Source organism: Berghia stephanieae, chromosome 2, assembly GCF_034508935.2.
Source record: "Berghia stephanieae isolate SIO BIC M18660-M18661 chromosome 2, UCSD_Bste_1.3, whole genome shotgun sequence".
NCBI lineage: Eukaryota > Metazoa > Mollusca > Gastropoda > Nudibranchia > Aeolidiidae > Berghia > Berghia stephanieae.
In genome coordinates, this window is record NC_088361.1 from 1,526,947 (window position 1) to 1,544,446 (window position 17,500).

At 35.9% G+C, this 17,500-nt stretch overlaps 1 protein-coding gene across 3 annotated transcripts in view; it reads left to right on the forward strand.

Moving 5' to 3' along the window:
- Window positions 1-17,500, forward strand: part of LOC144964148 (uncharacterized) — a 66,433-nt gene that overhangs the window by 17,591 nt on the left and 31,342 nt on the right. For all 3 annotated transcript variants that reach the window (XM_078898088.1, XM_078898086.1, XM_078898087.1), the window contains exons 4-7: window positions 1-206; window positions 1,659-1,799; window positions 5,942-6,043; window positions 7,768-7,860. The exon at window positions 1-206 is cut by the window's left edge and continues 9 nt beyond it. In XM_078898088.1, the coding sequence (XP_078754214.1) occupies window positions 1-206; window positions 1,659-1,799; window positions 5,942-6,043; window positions 7,768-7,860 (542 nt within the window). The remainder of the gene's footprint in view (window positions 207-1,658; window positions 1,800-5,941; window positions 6,044-7,767; window positions 7,861-17,500) is intronic.

Here is a 17,500-nt window from a genome sequence, read left to right on the forward strand (position 1 = left end):
TACCCTCTTCTTGGACATGGCTGAGGTGCCAGGAACGGGAATTCGATGGAGTAACTGTGATGAGGTTCTCAATGTGTGGCAGATGTCCTTCGACCCAACACCAGATATGTGTGCCGGAGTTTTGCCAAATTATTTGTCCACCAATCAAAAGATCTCGACAGCCGAATGCCATGCTCAAACAAGGTTATTCATTTGTGAGGTAGAAGGTGAGTGGAGATAGTATTCAAAATAGTTTAAGTTAAAAACAGTCCTTCAAAGCCATCAGGCCATCGTGACTGAGTTTATCCCGGTTTCTTTAGCGTGTAACGGACATTATCAATTGCTTGCTAATCGTTGGATAGTCTATCGCAAAGTACTTTCTGCCCGATTAAATAGGCCTAGCTCCCAGGCACTGCAAGAGGAGCATGGGGATCCTAAAATTTCCAAAAGAACAAGAAGAAGTAGGGCTGTAAATCTAAGAACAATTCAGAAGACTGTCAGTCTTAATTGTATTTGTTTTTCGTTATCGCTAACATATAATCCGAGATATTAAGCTCCAGTCATTTGCCTATCAATGACGTCATAGGTTATATCTGCATTGAATAAGGCTGATAGTTTGTGTTGAAAACAAAAATGAGTCAAATGTTATAGATACTATGCGTTAAACCAAAACACGCATACCATCCGCCAGCCGGGTATAACGTACCGACACACACAATGATGTGTGTAATATTGAATGTTTTTAGACTGATTGATAGAATTTTGTAAGAAAGAGCTGAGTGACGCCAATTTCGTTCTATCTATAAGTTTACAATGAGTCATAGATAGCTGAGTGACGGGTGAATTTCGTTACTATCTAATGTTTAGTACATTTACAAAACATAAGCAGCTAGTACGACACCCAATTTGTTATATTAATGTTAGTGCATTATAAATAAAAAGAGCTGAGTGACGCCAATTTCGTTCTATCTATATGTAGTCATTACAATAACAAAGAGCTGAGTGACGCCAATTTCGTTCTATCTATATGTAGTCATTACAATAACAAAGAGCTGAGTGACGCCAATTTCGTTCTATCTATATGTAGTCATTACAATAACAAAGAGCTGAGTGACGCCAATTTCGTTCTATCTATATGTAGTCATTACAATAACAAAGAGCTGAGTGACGCCAATTTCGTTCTATCTATATGTAGTCATTTCAGTTTAATGACATAGCAAAGATAGGTCACTTGTAACATTCGGCCAAATGACTAATATCTGACCAATCTTCTCAAAACAGCATTAGGAACTTGATACATGAAATATATTTTTTTTATCTTATCTTATATAATTCAGCTCAGGTGGCAGAGCACTCGCATTGCACGAAAAGGGACCGAGATCGATTCCCGTCCACCCAACAGTGATTGGGTAGCTGAGTTTGTTAGATTTGGTGGATAGTAATGTACAATAGACTAGCGTCCTATTCAAAAGGTAGCAAGAAATTGCTATTGCTTGTTTCAAACAATAGAAACTGAGATAGACTCCGGCTCCATGGGCCGGCCTAATGGCTCTGAAAAACCTTGAGTGCATTATTTAATTCATTGTAAAGTTTTACCGGATTTATGCGATGGGTCACATACGTTCTTTTTCTTTTTTTTTCTTTTTTTTTTTTTTTTTTTTTGTTCTTTTTCCTACCAGAGTCCCCGACATGCCCCTATGAGACGGTAAGTGGTCTACCCACTATCTCGGGTTCAGAACAAAGCTCCATCCACGGTGATGCTGCTTGTCAACAATTTTGTAATGGTGTCAGTGGATGCAGGGGCTATGTATACGAAACCAGTAAGTCTCTCTCTCTCTCTCTCTCTCTCTCTCTCTCTCTCTCACACACACACACACACTCTCTCTCTCTCACTCTCTCCCCCCCCCCCGTCCTCTCTCTCTCTCTTTCTCTCTCTCTCTCTCACACACTCTCTCTCTCTCACACACACACACACACACACTCTCTCTCTCCCTCTCTCTCTCCCCCCCCCCGTCCCCTCTCTCTCTCTCACACACACACACTCTCTCTCCCCCCGTCCTCTCTCTCTCTCTCTCTCTCTCTCTCTCTCTCTCTCTCGGTGTGTGTTTGTATGTATGAGTTGCATTGTTCGTTAGTACGGCACCTATAAGGTGCTATCAATAGATCTATCTATCTATGTATGTATCTATCTATCTATGTATGTATCTTTTTATATATATATATATATATATATATATATATATATATATATATATATATCCATCTATATATCTGTATATCTATATCTCTCTCTTTCTCTCGATGTGTGTTTGTATGTATGAGTTGCATTGTACGTTAGTATGGCACCTATAAGGTGTTATCAATATATCTATCTATCTATCTATCTATCTATCTATCTATCTATCTATCTATCTATATATATATATATATATATATATATATATATCCATCTATATATCTATTTATCTATCTGTCTATCTATTTATCTCTATATCTCGTTTGATATAGTTCAGAGCTTAACACTCAACCGATATCATTTAGTTTCAAACCATACTTTAACCAAGATAGTTTTTTATTTACCATAGATAGTATGCGCTTGGCTAAGAAGCTCATAACATTGCCATCCGGAAGTATAACGGACTAACACACAAAACTGTGTGTATCCATGAACGTTTATAGTCGGGTTAATACAGTTCAGCGAGCATTACTCATAAACGCGGATGGCAAAAAACAATAACAAAGACCTGAGTGACGTTACCTTCGAACTATCTAGAAACGTTAAAAGTTACACACAGTTTTGTGTGTTGGTCCGTTATACTTCCGGATGGTAATGTTGTGAGCTTCTTAGCCAAGCGCATACTCTCTATATTCGGCTTGAGGATGTTATGAGTTTTTTGGATAAACGCATAGCACCATAGCGTCTTACACATGTCATTTTTTGACATACACGTAACTTCGTACTAGAGTTGGCTTGAGACCGACCCTGTGTAAAGCGCTTTGAGTTCATTGAAGGGACGTTGCACTATTTTGCTTTGTTCATCATTCATATGATGATCCAATTATGAAAGCAATTACACCCGAAGGCTTTTGTATTAAATCATTTCCACGCATTGGGAGGAAAGGAGGTGGTATTGCAATTATTTACAACTTGTCACTCTTTGACAAGATATCATTTCACCATGATAATTTTAGAAGTTTTGAATACGCTGGATTTGCCATTCATGAAAATAATTTTAAAAAGTCGTTTCACTGTGTCTACCGCCCACCACCAAGCCAACAAAACAAAATATCAACAATTGATTTTTTATCTGAGTTCGGAGAATTTATGTCAATGCAATCCATTAACAAAAAGCATAATATTTTTATGGGTGATTTTAACATTGATTATTTCGGAAACAAAAATGAATCGAAAGTATTTCGGGAGATTATTGACACAAACAACAATATTCAACTTGTAAGCGGTCCTACAAACAACCATGGCCACACAATAGATCATGTCATTACAGACATTGAACATTCTCTCTCTTCATCTGTCTCAAATATTGATAAATTAATCTCTGACCATCATTTAATTGTGTTTTGCGTTTTATTTCCAATGAAGCACGAAGTAAAAAAGATGATAACATCTCGTAATTTGAAGAATATAAACATGAACATTTTTAAACAAGACCTTGACCATAACGTTAAAAATAAACATGATGCGAATGGTCTCCACGAGTCAATTGTTGGTACGTTGGACAAGCATGCTCCATTAACAACTAGAGCAGTAAAAGTGAGACGTCAAGCACCCTGGTATAATACCGAAATAAAATTGAATGGATTAGCCAGGAGGCGGGCAGAAAGAAAATGGCTCAAGTCCAGAGATGCTGTCGATAAGAAGCGATACATCGCGGCTAGAAATGATGCAAAAGCCGTCAATTTCAGGGCCAAAAAGAAATTCTATGAAGAAAGCCTCAAAAACGTGGGACGTTCGAGACAATTCTTTGCCTTGACCAAGGAACTGCTGGGACAACAGACGCAACCAGCTCTCCCATCTTTAATCGATCGTGCAGATCTACCAACTCGCTTTGGTCAATATTTTAAAGAAAAAACGGATACCATCAGGAAGGAACTCTCGTCTGAATCGATCCCTACAACATTTGACAAGTTTCATGGTGATTCGTTAACACATTTTTCAAAGATTACTGAAGCTGACTTACGTGATTGCATTATGTCGTCTCCAACTAAAAGTTGTGATTTAGACCCTTAAATACTGCCATTTTAAAAAAAATGCATTGATGTAATTTTAACACCATTTACATGTATTGTTAATAATTCGTTGCAGTCAGGTGCTGTACCAGACATTTACAAAGTTGCTCATGTCAAACCCCTTTTGAAAAAACCTGATCTCGATAAAGAGAACTTAAAAAACTATCGCCCTGTCTCTAATCTTCCTTTTCTCTCTAAGATCTTAGAAAAGCTTGTTTTGAAACAATTACTGTCTCATCTTAAAAATAATTGTCTTGAAGAAAAATTTCAGTCTGCTTATAGGCAACATCATTCGACGGAAACCGCACTTGTTAGGGTTGTTAATGATCTCCTCTCTGTTATAGACAATGGTTCATGTTCTTTGCTGAATTTGCTTGACCTATCGTCTGCTTTTGATACTATTGATCACAATCTTCTTCTCAAACGTCTTGAAATTACTTATGGCGTGTCTGGTGCAGCGCTTGATTGGTTTAGGTCATATTTGTTTAATCGTAAACAGATTATTACGGTGGATGAATATAGATCGGAGGAAATCTTTCTTGATTGTGGGGTTCCCAGGGTTCAGTACTTGGACCCGTTCTTTTTGTTTTGTACGTTGGCCCTCTGTCTAAAATCATCAGAAGTTTTGGTCTGTCTTACCATCAATACGCTGATGATACGCAATTGTACTGCGTTTCCAATATGAGAAATTTACAAGAAGTATCAGCCAATAGTAAAAATTGTATCCAAAGTGTTAAGAAATGGATGAATGAGAACAGACTGAAACTGAATGATGATAAGACGGAGGTGCTGTATGTGGGGAACAGGAAGTGGAAAAGTGAAACAGATTTGAAGTTGGGGGATGCCTCTATTCAAATTGTTGACAAAGTGAAAAACCTTGGCACATTCTTAGACTCTGGACTGTCGATGGAGCATCAGGTTAATAATTTGGTTAGATCTCTCTTTTTCCAACTAAAAAAGATTGCTTCCATTAGACGGTTCATATCTGAGGATGTGACCAAGCACCTGGTTGTGTCCCTCGTACTATCGAAATTGGATTATTGTAATGCTCTGTTGTTTGGCGTTTCGCAATACAATCTGAAACGTCTTCAGATTGTCCAAAACAGCGCTGCCAGACTAGTATTTATGAAGCGTAGGTGCGACTCTGCCGGACCTCTACTTCATGACCTGCATTGGCTGCCTGTTGAGAAAAGAATTAAATTCAAAGCTTGTGTTTTAGTGTATCGTTGTCTTGAAGGTACTGCCCCTTCCTACCTTTCAGAACTAATTGAAAGATATTCAAAACCCCGCCCCTTACGTTCGGCCAGTGATTCCACAAAACTAGTTGTCCCTCGAATTCGGAAAAATGCTGGAATGAGATCCTTTTCTCATTTCGGACCCTCTATTTGGAACGCCTTACCGCAGAGCATTCGTGAAAAGAATCTTTGTCTATTTTTAAACGTTCGCTTAAAACATATTTGTTTCGATTTTAGTAGATGGTATGAGAAGCAAGATAGGTTTGGTTTGTGTTGTGTGTTGTGTTGTGTGTGTGTATGTGTGTGTGTGTGTGTGTGTGTGCTTGTGTGTGTGAATGAGTATGTTTCAGCCAAAGTAATTTGTAATTTAAGCGCTTAGAGTCTGGTGTCTCGGAGTTATAGCGCTATATAAGTTTTCAGCATTATTATTATTATGTTCATATTTTTTTTGTTCGATTTTTCTGTTCTATCCTAATCAGGTTGTAAGACCTATAATGATGACAACCCGATGGTGTTTGAGGGCGGGTCTAATATCGACACTGGCCAAACAGGACTGACTAAATATAAAGTGTGTTATTTGAGTAAGTAGTAACCCTAATATCTCTTCTTAATAGGATTCAATAGTCGTAACGTCACTTCCTTCCTAACGACGCATGGTAACTTAGTAACACTGGCTCTAAACTATCGGAACAATGGCGGACGCCCGTATGAAATATTTCTCCGGCGCCATAAAAGCGTATCCAGAGGGGGAAAAAACATAAATTTGATCATGTTTTGACTTTTACACATTCTGATCACAAGACATATAAAAGGTTCAAGCCAGCTTGAAGAATAAAAAGTAATGATTTTCTTTGTTTAGAACCAAGATGGCCGCCGTTGCCGGGCGGCGTGACATCAGACTACTGAATCCTATTTCAAAAGCCTAATAAAATTTATATTTTTTTATATCTGAGAAGAAATATCAGGTTATATATTATATATTATATATTATATATCATCACCGATTCAATTAATTGTCAGACAAGTTTAAGCTCAAAGGTTCATTTTTAGGCATTGCCAATATTATGAAATCTACATTCACATAGAATTTCAAATCAAAAGAGGTAACATCAATAATTAACCAAAGGAAACTACCAAAATAATTTGATAGATATAGATATATATATATATATGACTATAATAAATAAATAAATAGAAAAAAGAATAAATAAGTGAATAAATATACTAATAAACCTTGCTTGACCACGTGGGCAAATAACTTTCTTTTTTATTATGAAACTTAATTCAAAGGTTTAGTTGAGCAAAATCAAATTATATATATATATATATATATATATATATATATATATATATATATATATATATATATATATATATATATATATATATATCAATTTTTGATCATGTCGCGCTGGTCTGAGTTGTAAAACATAATTTTAAACATAAATTGAGCAGAATCATAATATAGATACTTTTTCATTTAAATCATTCTTATTTTTTGCATTTAATAACAACTTCTTGAATACTTCTCATTTCAACTGTTGCTGATTAATTAACATTTATACTTCTCTTTGAGATGCACCGAATATTTGGTCACGTGACTTTACATTAATCGTTCAAGAGATTGTGATTCACACTTAACACGACCTTTAAACTAAGACATCATTTTTGGCGGTGGTGATGATGATGATGATGATGATGATGATGATGATGATGATGATGATGATGGTGATGATGGTGATGGTGACGATGATTGGTGATGAAGATAACGATTATTACGATGATGATGTTGATGGTAATGATGAGGATGATGGTGATGATGATGATGATGATGATGATGATGATGATGATGATGATGATGATGATGATGGTGAAGGTGACGATGATTGGTGATGAAGATAACGATTATTACGATGATGATGATGATGATGATGATGATGATGATGATGATGATGATGATGATGATGATGATGATGGTGATGATGGTGATGGTAGTAGTGGTAGGGATTGTCTAAATGTTCTTGATGATGAAAATGGTGATGACGTCGACGACGACGAAGATGATGATGAAGGTGCTGCTGCTGCTGCTGCTGATGATGATGATGATGATGATGATGATGATGATGATGATGATGATGATGATGATGATGATGATTATGGTGATGATGACGTAGATATAGATGATGATGATCTGGAAAAAAATTCTGAACCACTGGTACTAGTGTGAATTTTTTAAATGGACAATAAAATACAATCCAAGACATAATAAAATTACTATCACCAATTTTCGTCCACAACCTTCCAGCTGACATGGTAGAGACAGTACTGGACTTTACAAGCCCAACCAGCTTCACCCCCTTCCCCTTCAAATGTGGCTCCAATGACCCACCCACCACAGGTAGGGGGATTTTTATTGATTTAATTTATTCTTGTTTCAACCAAATCGTAAAATGAGATCCACCTTTTCAAAAATGTATCGTATTAATTATGTCGAATGGATTTGATACTTAAGAGTGAATTTTTACCGTTATTTATGAAATTCTAACCAAAACAAATTCATTTTTTTTTGAGTGTTATAAACAAAAATGAATATAACCGCTTTAAAAAAAATAAAAATAACAAAAATTACCAAACACCGAACGTTTCGGTATCAAAACTCTTCTTCAGCCAATTACTAAACAATAATAGTTATTACTTTAATAACCAGATAGACGTCAGAGAAATACTTCAGCTTGGTATCTTTTTCTTTGTTTAGAGTATCTTTTCTTTCTTTACTTAAAAAATAGTGGGGGGGGGGGGGGTGAAAATATTCTTATTTTAATCTTCTATTTTCTTCCGATATGATACCTTATAGCAACTGGTCACACATTTCTGTCATATGGTTACTAAATATATTGTTTTCCCCATTTTGATCAGAAATCTATTCAGTCATATAAAATAGCTCTCAGCTTGTCAAAAAGGTGAAAATGTGATGGAGCCAGAAGCTCGGTTAATATTATTTTCAGTAACCTCCCCCCTCCCCCTTTAAGAAAAGCAACAATTAACAGCTACCCAAGAGTAGCTAAGAAAAACTTAACACGGAATCTTTTGGGGTGTCATGGTCTCAAGTGAGTAAAGAGCTACTCGACTATGCATAAAGATATATGTAGAATGAGGCCCCAGAATTTACTAGTTACTATAAATGAAAAACAATTAACGATTTGTTTACAATGAAATAAAAATAATGATGAAATTTAATTAAAAGAGATAAACAGTGATCGTGGCAGTTACAAATAGAGGTATGAATATTTTACGTAACTTATGATAATATGTCAGGTTCGTAAGTTTACGTTTCCAGGCAGTTGATGGGCTTGGATGATCTATTCCTCTGATAACAGGATTGGACTCGTAAAATTCCACTTCCAGGCAATTGGTAAGAGGTTATAGTGTAGTACAGCGGGCTTGGGTTTGATCCTTGAAGATTATACAATCAAAGTTAAAAGCTCCGGCGTCTTAATGGTGTAGATATAATATCTACAAAGTCCCAAAAGATAAAAATCTTCCAGTATATATATAGGAATAGAGCGACTGGCCGTCCGGCATAGATTGTGGAGAGAAAGTGAGTGTAGAGTGTTAGACCTATCAGCTTTTATAATAAGTGGCTACGTGACAGAATGTAGAACGAATAGTATTCACTAATTAGAAATTAATTCGAGGGAAGGCTATAAAAGGAAAGACGATCTAATATTAGAAGGTAAAGTTTATCTAAGCCTACCGATATATAACTGGAGTGAGATGAATTCAGTTCTTAATAAAATAAAATTTAATAAGATAATTGTGAACAATCTTTACTGTGACACCCCCCACCCACGTTTAAAATATACTCTTTAACCATTATGGGAAAGATAGATTTTACAAACGGAAGTAAATTTACTATCATGATACTCTAGCATTAATCCATTGTTATGATTTGTGCTACAATTAAATTATTTATTAACTAGACATGGAAATGTTTATATTAACGTAGGTATATGAATGGGTGACAATAACAATGAAAGATTGTGATTACAAATCATTGTGATTACAAATCATTGTGATAAACAATAGTGATGGCAATGAAGCATGATTTAAGTCGATGATATGAAGGTAATTTACTAAATGAAATGAATGAAAATGTAAATGAAATATTGACATTTCAATTATTAATCATAAATGAGTGAAAATTCATAACAATAATAGATAAAGAGAAGATTTCCCAAATCATGAATGGGTATGGTATATATATCCAAACAATACTCAATGTTACATTAAGTTGGGTCATCATGTTTACAAATAAAATTATCGAAATTGTGCGTTCTGATTTGGCATAGTTTGTGAGGTAACTAACAGTATGCATGGGAGGTTAAGTTATACCCTTCTCATGTGTTTATACTAATCGAGAAAGTAGGTCGGCGTGAATATTTTCACAGCCTGGTATGTGAGAGATACTGAAAGTGTAATTTTGCAAAAATAGACTCCACCTTAGTACTCTACTATTATTCATTTTGTTATTTCTTATGTACGCGAGTGGTTTATGGTCCGTTTCGACCACAAACTCTTTTAGCAGTAGATATCTGCTGAATGTCTTTAAAGCAAAGACGATGGCTAGTCCTTCACGCTCTATTACAGAGTATCGTGATTCTCTGTCCAATAATTTTCTGCTTGCATATAAGCAAGGCATTAGAGTTCCCTCATGCTCCTGTAATAGTACACCTGCGATGCCCTTATCAGACGCGTCAGTTCTTACAACAAATTCTTTTGATATGTCGGGTAATTTAAGAATTGGTTCTGAACAGAGTAATGCCTTTAATTGGTTAAAGCTATTCTGACACACTTCTGTCCAAACAATTTTGTTCGGTGACCCATTCTTTGTCAGATTTGTTAGCGGTGTCGCGATGTGCGCGAAGTTGTAAATGTATTTCCTGTAAAAATTTAGGAGCCCAAGTACTTTGCGTACTTCTTTTTTTGTCTTAGGTGGTTGCAATTGTGCGATTTTTGTTTGTTTTTCTGTCTCGGGTGTCTGTGTCCCATGACCAACGGTATGATTGATCCTGCATTTGAAGCTTCGATATTAGTAAACATAGGTTGCGACACTGTGTCTCTATCAAAATACTTTTTTAGCATATTTGCATGGAATGTCTTTGTTGTGTTGTAAATTTTAATCTCGTAATTAACATTAGATTTTACTGCTGTTATTTTGAATGGTCCTTTCCATGTAGCTAAAAGTTTACTCGAGTCATCGGGTAAGAGTATTAGTACTTTGTCACCAATCTCAAATTTTCTTGATTTGCTTTTGCGATCAGAGTATTCCTTGTATTTCTCTGCTTTTTTAGTGACGGATTCCTGTGCTAGCTTACATGTATCCTCTATTCTGTCTTTCAGGTTTCTTACATATTCGTAAGCAAACATAATTTCGTTATTGTCCTCCTCATTCCCTTTACAAATGTCGGCTACTATATTGATCGGGCCGCGAGGTGATTGTCCATACATCAACTCAAATGGGGAGTAGCCTGTAGATTCTTGGGGTATTTCTCTATATGCAAATAGGATTGCTGGTAAGTATCTGTCCAATCATCTGGTTTTTCTGCTGACACTTTTCTTAACATATTCTTTAGAGTGCCATTAAATCTTTCACAAAGACCATTTGCTTGGGGGTGGTAGGGAGTTGTGAATGTGTGTTGGATTCCCATGAGTTTCATGGTTTCATGCATCATATGTGATGTAAATTGGGGTCCATTGTCCGACAGTATCTCATTTGGTATGCCTATTCTAGTAAAAATTGTCATCAATGCTTCAGCTATGTGATCCGATGTAGTTGATTTCAATGCTATCGCTTCTGGCCACCTGGTTGCGTAATCGACTAGTGTTAGTATGTGTGTATGGTTTCTATCTGATTTTGTTAAAGGGCCTATAATGTCAATTGCAACTTTTTGAAAAACTTTTTCAATAACTGGGGTTGTCTCTAATGGCAATCTCGGTATTCTGCCTTTTGCGACTCTTCTTTGGCATGTGTCACACGATTTCACATATTCTCGGACGTCTTTAGTAATTCCAGGCCATGTGAAATTCTCGGATATTCTCTTCAATGTGGAAGAGCTCCCAAGATGTCCAGAAGTTATTGAATCGTGCGCTATTCCAAGGATTTTGTTTCTGTAAATACTCGGCGTGACCAGTTGTTTAGCTATTTTGTTTCTTTTCCTATGTAACCTGAACAGAATATCTTTTTCAATGATGTATTCAACTTTTGATTTCGTCCCTTTGTTTGCGATATTGAAATATGATGTTAAAGTCGGGTCCTTTTTCTGTTCTTCAATGAACGTGTTCCTGTCAAATTGTTGTGGTTCTAGAGAAATAGTCATTGGCTTCTCTGTTGTCTTAGTCATCTTTCTTGTTTCTGCTAGACAAGCTGTTTCTTGGGTTAATGACCATTCCTTTACATCTGTTGGGTTGTCTTTAAGACCTTTTATATTGCCAACAATAACATCAGCGACGGGGTTGGGAAGTATACAGCATTCCACTATTCCTGTATAGTATGGGGTTTCTATGTACACGTTAGCTGTTTCAAAGGTTTCGACTGTGCCACTGAATGTGATGCATTGTACCGTTTTTCCAGTTTTGTCTTCGTCATTGATCAAAGATGCTTTTATTCCTACTGTACTGCATCCTGTGTCTCTCAATATTTTGCAATCAGTTCCATTAGCTTTGCCTTCACAAAAAAATAGCGATCCTGATTTGTGAGTTTGTGTTAAAAGTGACATACCTTTCACGCAATACACATTTATATTTTCTCCTGACATTATTCGTGTCTGATTATTTACACTGGTTTGGAGTGATGCATTTGCAGTTTCTTTCGGATATCCCACGATTTTGTAACATTTGTCTGCTGTGTGGCCTTTCATTCCACAATATTGACATTTAATTATAGGTTTGTTGGTTTTCTTATACTCAGTATTATTGTCAGTGCTATTTCTTGTTTTGTTTTGATAGGGTCGGCTATGGTCTCTATTGAACTGTTTGTTCCATGGTTTGTTACTATGATCATCTTGTTTCACTTACGTGTTCCGAGTGATTGATCGGCTCGTTCTATTTGAGTACTGAACTTTAGGTGTACCTGGACTCTGAGCAGCGGCAGCGTAGTATGGTTCCTTCAATGTTCTGCTAAGGGGTGTCAATGGATGTGCGCTGTTAAAGTTTTCTGCGTAGATTTTTAATTTGTCCAAGTTTTCTGGCTTTCTCTCTTTAAAGAATGCGACTAAATCTGGGTTGCAAGCTTGATAGATTCGATTCTTCAGCGTGAGATAGTAAAGGCCTGCAAAGTCGTCTTGTTTTACGTTTGCCAACTCAAGCCACCGATTTAGAAATTGAGTAATTCGGTTCACGAATGTATTAAAGTCTTCTCCACTTTCCGGTTTTGCAGTGTGAAACCTTTCCTGGTAACCATCTTCCGTTAATCTAAATCTTTTTAGTAGAGCGTCTTTAATTTTACCATAATCATCTGCATCTTCAGTTGTTAAGGTATAGAAAACTTTTAGCGGTTCTCCAGATAAGCAGTTAATCAAGGCTGTGGCCCATTTGCTTTCTGGCCAACGATAACCTTTAGCCTGAACTTCGAATCGGTGTAAGAAGGATTCTAGACAGTCTGAGCGTTCATCGTATGTTGGCATCGTGGAAGTTTCACGAAAAATTCATCACTATTATTATGTTTTCTTTCATGACCGGTTTTTGTTTTTTCAATTTCCAGCATCATTTGGGTCCTTTTGGTTTCTTCTTCTGCTAAAGCTATTTGTCTTTTTAGTTCCCTTTCTTGGACTCTTTCTTCTCGTTCTTCTCTACGTATTCTTTCTTCGTGTTCTTTTTCTTCTCTACGAATTCTTTCTTCGTGTTCTTTTTCTTCTCTACGAATTCTTTCTTCATTTTCTTCTCTACGAATTCTTTCTTCATTTTCTTCTCTACGAATTCTTTCTTCGTGTTCTTTTTCTTCTTTACGAATTCTTTCTTCATTTTCTTCTCTACGAATTCTTTCTTCATTTTCTTCTCTACGAATTCTTTCTTCGTGTTCTTTTTCTTCTTTACGAATTCTTTCTTCATTTTCTTCTCTACGAATTCTTTCTTCATGTTCTTTTTCTTCTTTTACTTTCTCTTCGCACCATGAAAATATTCTTTCCTGGGGTATTTCTAAGTCTTTTGCGAGACTTAAGTATCTTTTATATGCTTCCATGTTGCAATAAATTAGTTACGATGTTTTATATATATTATATTGACAGGATACTGTTACTGACTGTTTTATTTATTTCCACTTACTGGAATGAACTGTTCTATTTTTAGAAATCTCTCTCTCTTATTTCAACTTATTATGTATGTTGAATTTGATGCCTTTTATCGTTATATCTTATAAAGCAATGTGTCAATACAATGCGGAGTTATTATGACTTGTGTCAATAACAATGTGTCAATCGCGTGTACTCTAAACTATGTTACTACGAAAAATGTATCACCAATGTGTGTGACTCGTCGTTAGTTTGTGTACAATTATTCGCAATGACGCTAATATACTAGAGTGTGATAACAATAATAGGATGCCAAAATAATCCCAAGTTATCTATCACTAAATATAACACGACGGCTAGTAGACTCCTTTTATTATTATTTAGTTTTTAAAGACTCACTTTTCAGAACATAATATATAAGTGGTTTTCGGTAACAGTAATATGCCAAAAATGCATTTAAAACAAATCACTATGCAAAACAAATCACGATGTCTATAGTTACTATGTGATGCCCAACTCATGTAAAAGAGAATAATGAAGGATATATTTACCAACTCAGTTCGTGGCTGGGACCTCTCTCTTGTTCAATGGTTGTTCAACAATTGTAATTAGGCATTGAAGAGTGTTTAACAGTGATGTCTGAAATACAAAACAATAAAATATCGTAAGATTTACAATAGTTACAAAATGTGTTCACAACACTGAGTGATTGGATGATAGGTGAATGAATCGTTATGGAATGTAAACATATTGAAAACAATTCATGAATGAGGCAAACAACAAAATGAAATGAGTGATATAATAACAAAGTGGACAAGGAATGAATGAATGAATGAAAAACTGAGTGAATAAATGAATGAATGAATGGATAATGTATGAATGAAGGAATGAAGGGAGGAATAAATGTATGAATGATTGGATAAATGAGTGAATAAACGAATAAATGGATGAATGAATGAATGAATGAATGAATGAATAAATGAATGAACAATGAATGAATGAATAATTTATAAATGAATAAATGAATGAAGGAATGAATCAATAAAATGCTATTCAATTTGAATGAAAGAATGAATGGATAAATTGCTATTCCATTTAAATGAAGAAATGAAAAAGAAAAAAAAAATTAATCCTGTAAATAGGGAGTTCAATTAAAATATGATCAAGTGGGGCAATTAAGAGTTTTACAATTTAAACTTTAAAGTTAGATGAAATAGATATAAGTAACTAAATAAATTCAATTCTTTATATGTGTCCCCTCCAAAATGTCATGGTCTCAAGTGAGTAAAGAGCTACTCGACTATGCATAAAGATATATGTAGAATGAGGCCCCAGAATTTACTAGTTACTATAAATGAAAAACAATTAACGATTTGTTTACAATGAAATAAAAATAATGATGAAATTTAATTAAAAGAGATAAACAGTGATCGTGGCAGTTACAAATAGAGGTATGAATATTTTACGTAACTTATGATAATATGTCAGGTTCGTAAGTTTACGTTTCCAGGCAGTTGATGGGCTTGGATGATCTATTCCTCTGATAACAGAATTGGACTCGTAAAATTCCACTTCCAGGCAATTGGTAAGAGGTTATAGTGTAGTACAGCGGGCTTGGGTTTGATCCTTGAAGATTATACAATCAAAGTTAAAAGCTCCGGCGTCTTAATGGTGTAGATATAATATCTTCTTCTTCTTCTTCTAGGTTCCATGCCTGGTCCAGGCTTCGGATACTGCATGAATTATCTCTCTCCATTCCTCCCTGTCTCTTGCCTTTTCAAACAGCTCTTGGATTGTTAGGCTGGTGAAGCCCTTCAGTTGGTCTATGAGTGTTTTTCTTTGTCTCCCCCGGGCGCGTTTACCAGGTATTTTTCCACAACTTGCCAGGTATTCATTCTTATCTTTCCTTACTATGTGTCCGAAAAAGGATAGTTGTCGATCCACTATTAAGGGCATTAGTTTCCTTTGTTGGTATGTTTGTTTTAGCACTTCTTCGTTCGTTTTGTGTGCAGTATACGATATTCTCTGCATCCTTCTCAAGCACCACATTTCAAAAGCTTCAATGTTCTTTTGTGTTTCTGCATTTGTAGTCCAGCTTTCGCATCCGTATAACAAGATTGGCCACACGTAGCACTTCAAGACTCGGAATCTAATCCCGAACGACATCTGTTTGTTTTTCAAAATGTTTCCCAGGTCCATGAAGGCCTGTTTGGCTTGAGTTATTCTTGCTCGTATGTCTCGGTTACATCTTCCATCTGTTGTCACTATTGAACCTAGGTATTTAAAACTTTCTACGTTGGTAAGTTGCTCGCCGTGAATAGTTATATTGCAGGTGTTGTTGTTTTCGGGGTTTTTCTGTATTACCATGCATTCCGTTTTGGTGATATTCACTTCCATTCCCTTGGCTTCACTATCTACTACCACTTTGTCAACAATCTTTTGAAGTTGGATTTCTGATGTTGCAATGAGTACCGTATCGTCTGCGTATCTTATATTATTTATGTTGTGACCTCCCACTTTTATTCCCTCCATATTATTTATGCCCCTCATGATTGTTTCTTGGTATAGATTAAACAGATCTGGTGAGGCAACACACCCTTGACGGACTCCTTTCTTAATAGGAATGGAATTTCCTGTAGAGTTTCCGATTTTGATAGATGCCTGCTGGGTGTAGTATAATGTTTGCATGAGTCTGAGGTCTTTCTCATCAGCGCCAATGGAGTGCAGTTGTTTTAGTATTTCTTCGTGGCGTACTCTATCAAAAGCTTTTTTGTAGTCGACAAAACAGAGGTATAGTGGGGTCTGAACCTGTATAGCTCTTTCACTTAAAACACGGAGGAGGTATATTGCGTTCCTTGTCCCTCTGTCAGGTTGGAATCCATATTGTTCTTCTGCGATTTCGGGGTTAATCTTATTCCTTAGCCTGTTGATAATTATACGCAACAGTATTTTGTTGATGTGGCTTATTAAACTTATAGTTCTAAAATTTTCGCATCTGACTGCACCTGCTTTCTTTGGTATTGCTATGAAAATAGAGTTACAGAGATCTTCTGGAATTTTCCCAGTATTGTATATATTGTTGAATAATATGTGAAGTTCATCAATTGCTAGATCTCCTAGGCTTTTTAATACCTCTACAGATATTTCATCAGGGCCTGTTGCTTTACCATCCCTCATTCGTTCCATGGCATGTTCAATTTCACTTTTGGTGATGTTTGGTCCGCTTAATGGTTCTTTGAATTTCAGTGGTGGTTCATTTCTATTTGGATCATTGTACAGTTCGCCTATGTATTCTACCCATCGGCTTTCTATATGTTGTTCTTCAAATAGCAGTTCCCCTTGTTTGTTTTGGATACAACTTCCTGCTGCTTTGCTTTTCCTTTTCCCTGATAGTTCTTTTATTCTTTGGTGAGCTTGTTGGGGGTTGGGTTTGTATTCTCTTTCGATTTCGCAGCATTTCCATTCTAGATAGTTCTCGTGTGCCTCGATGCATTTGGATTTAATGTGGTTGTTCAATGTTTGGTATTCTGCAGACCCTCTGTTGCATTTTCGTCTTTCTTCAAATAGGTTTAGAATTTCATTTGTCATCCATTCCTTTTTGCTGTTTATTTGAGCTATTGGTAAATGCTTTTCTGCAGTTGCTTTGACACACTTTTGGAATATATCAAATTGTTTTTCACATTTTTCATTATCAGGTTCACTTTGGCTTTGTATCATGAGTGCATTTTCAAATTCTTCTCTCATTTTTGTTTG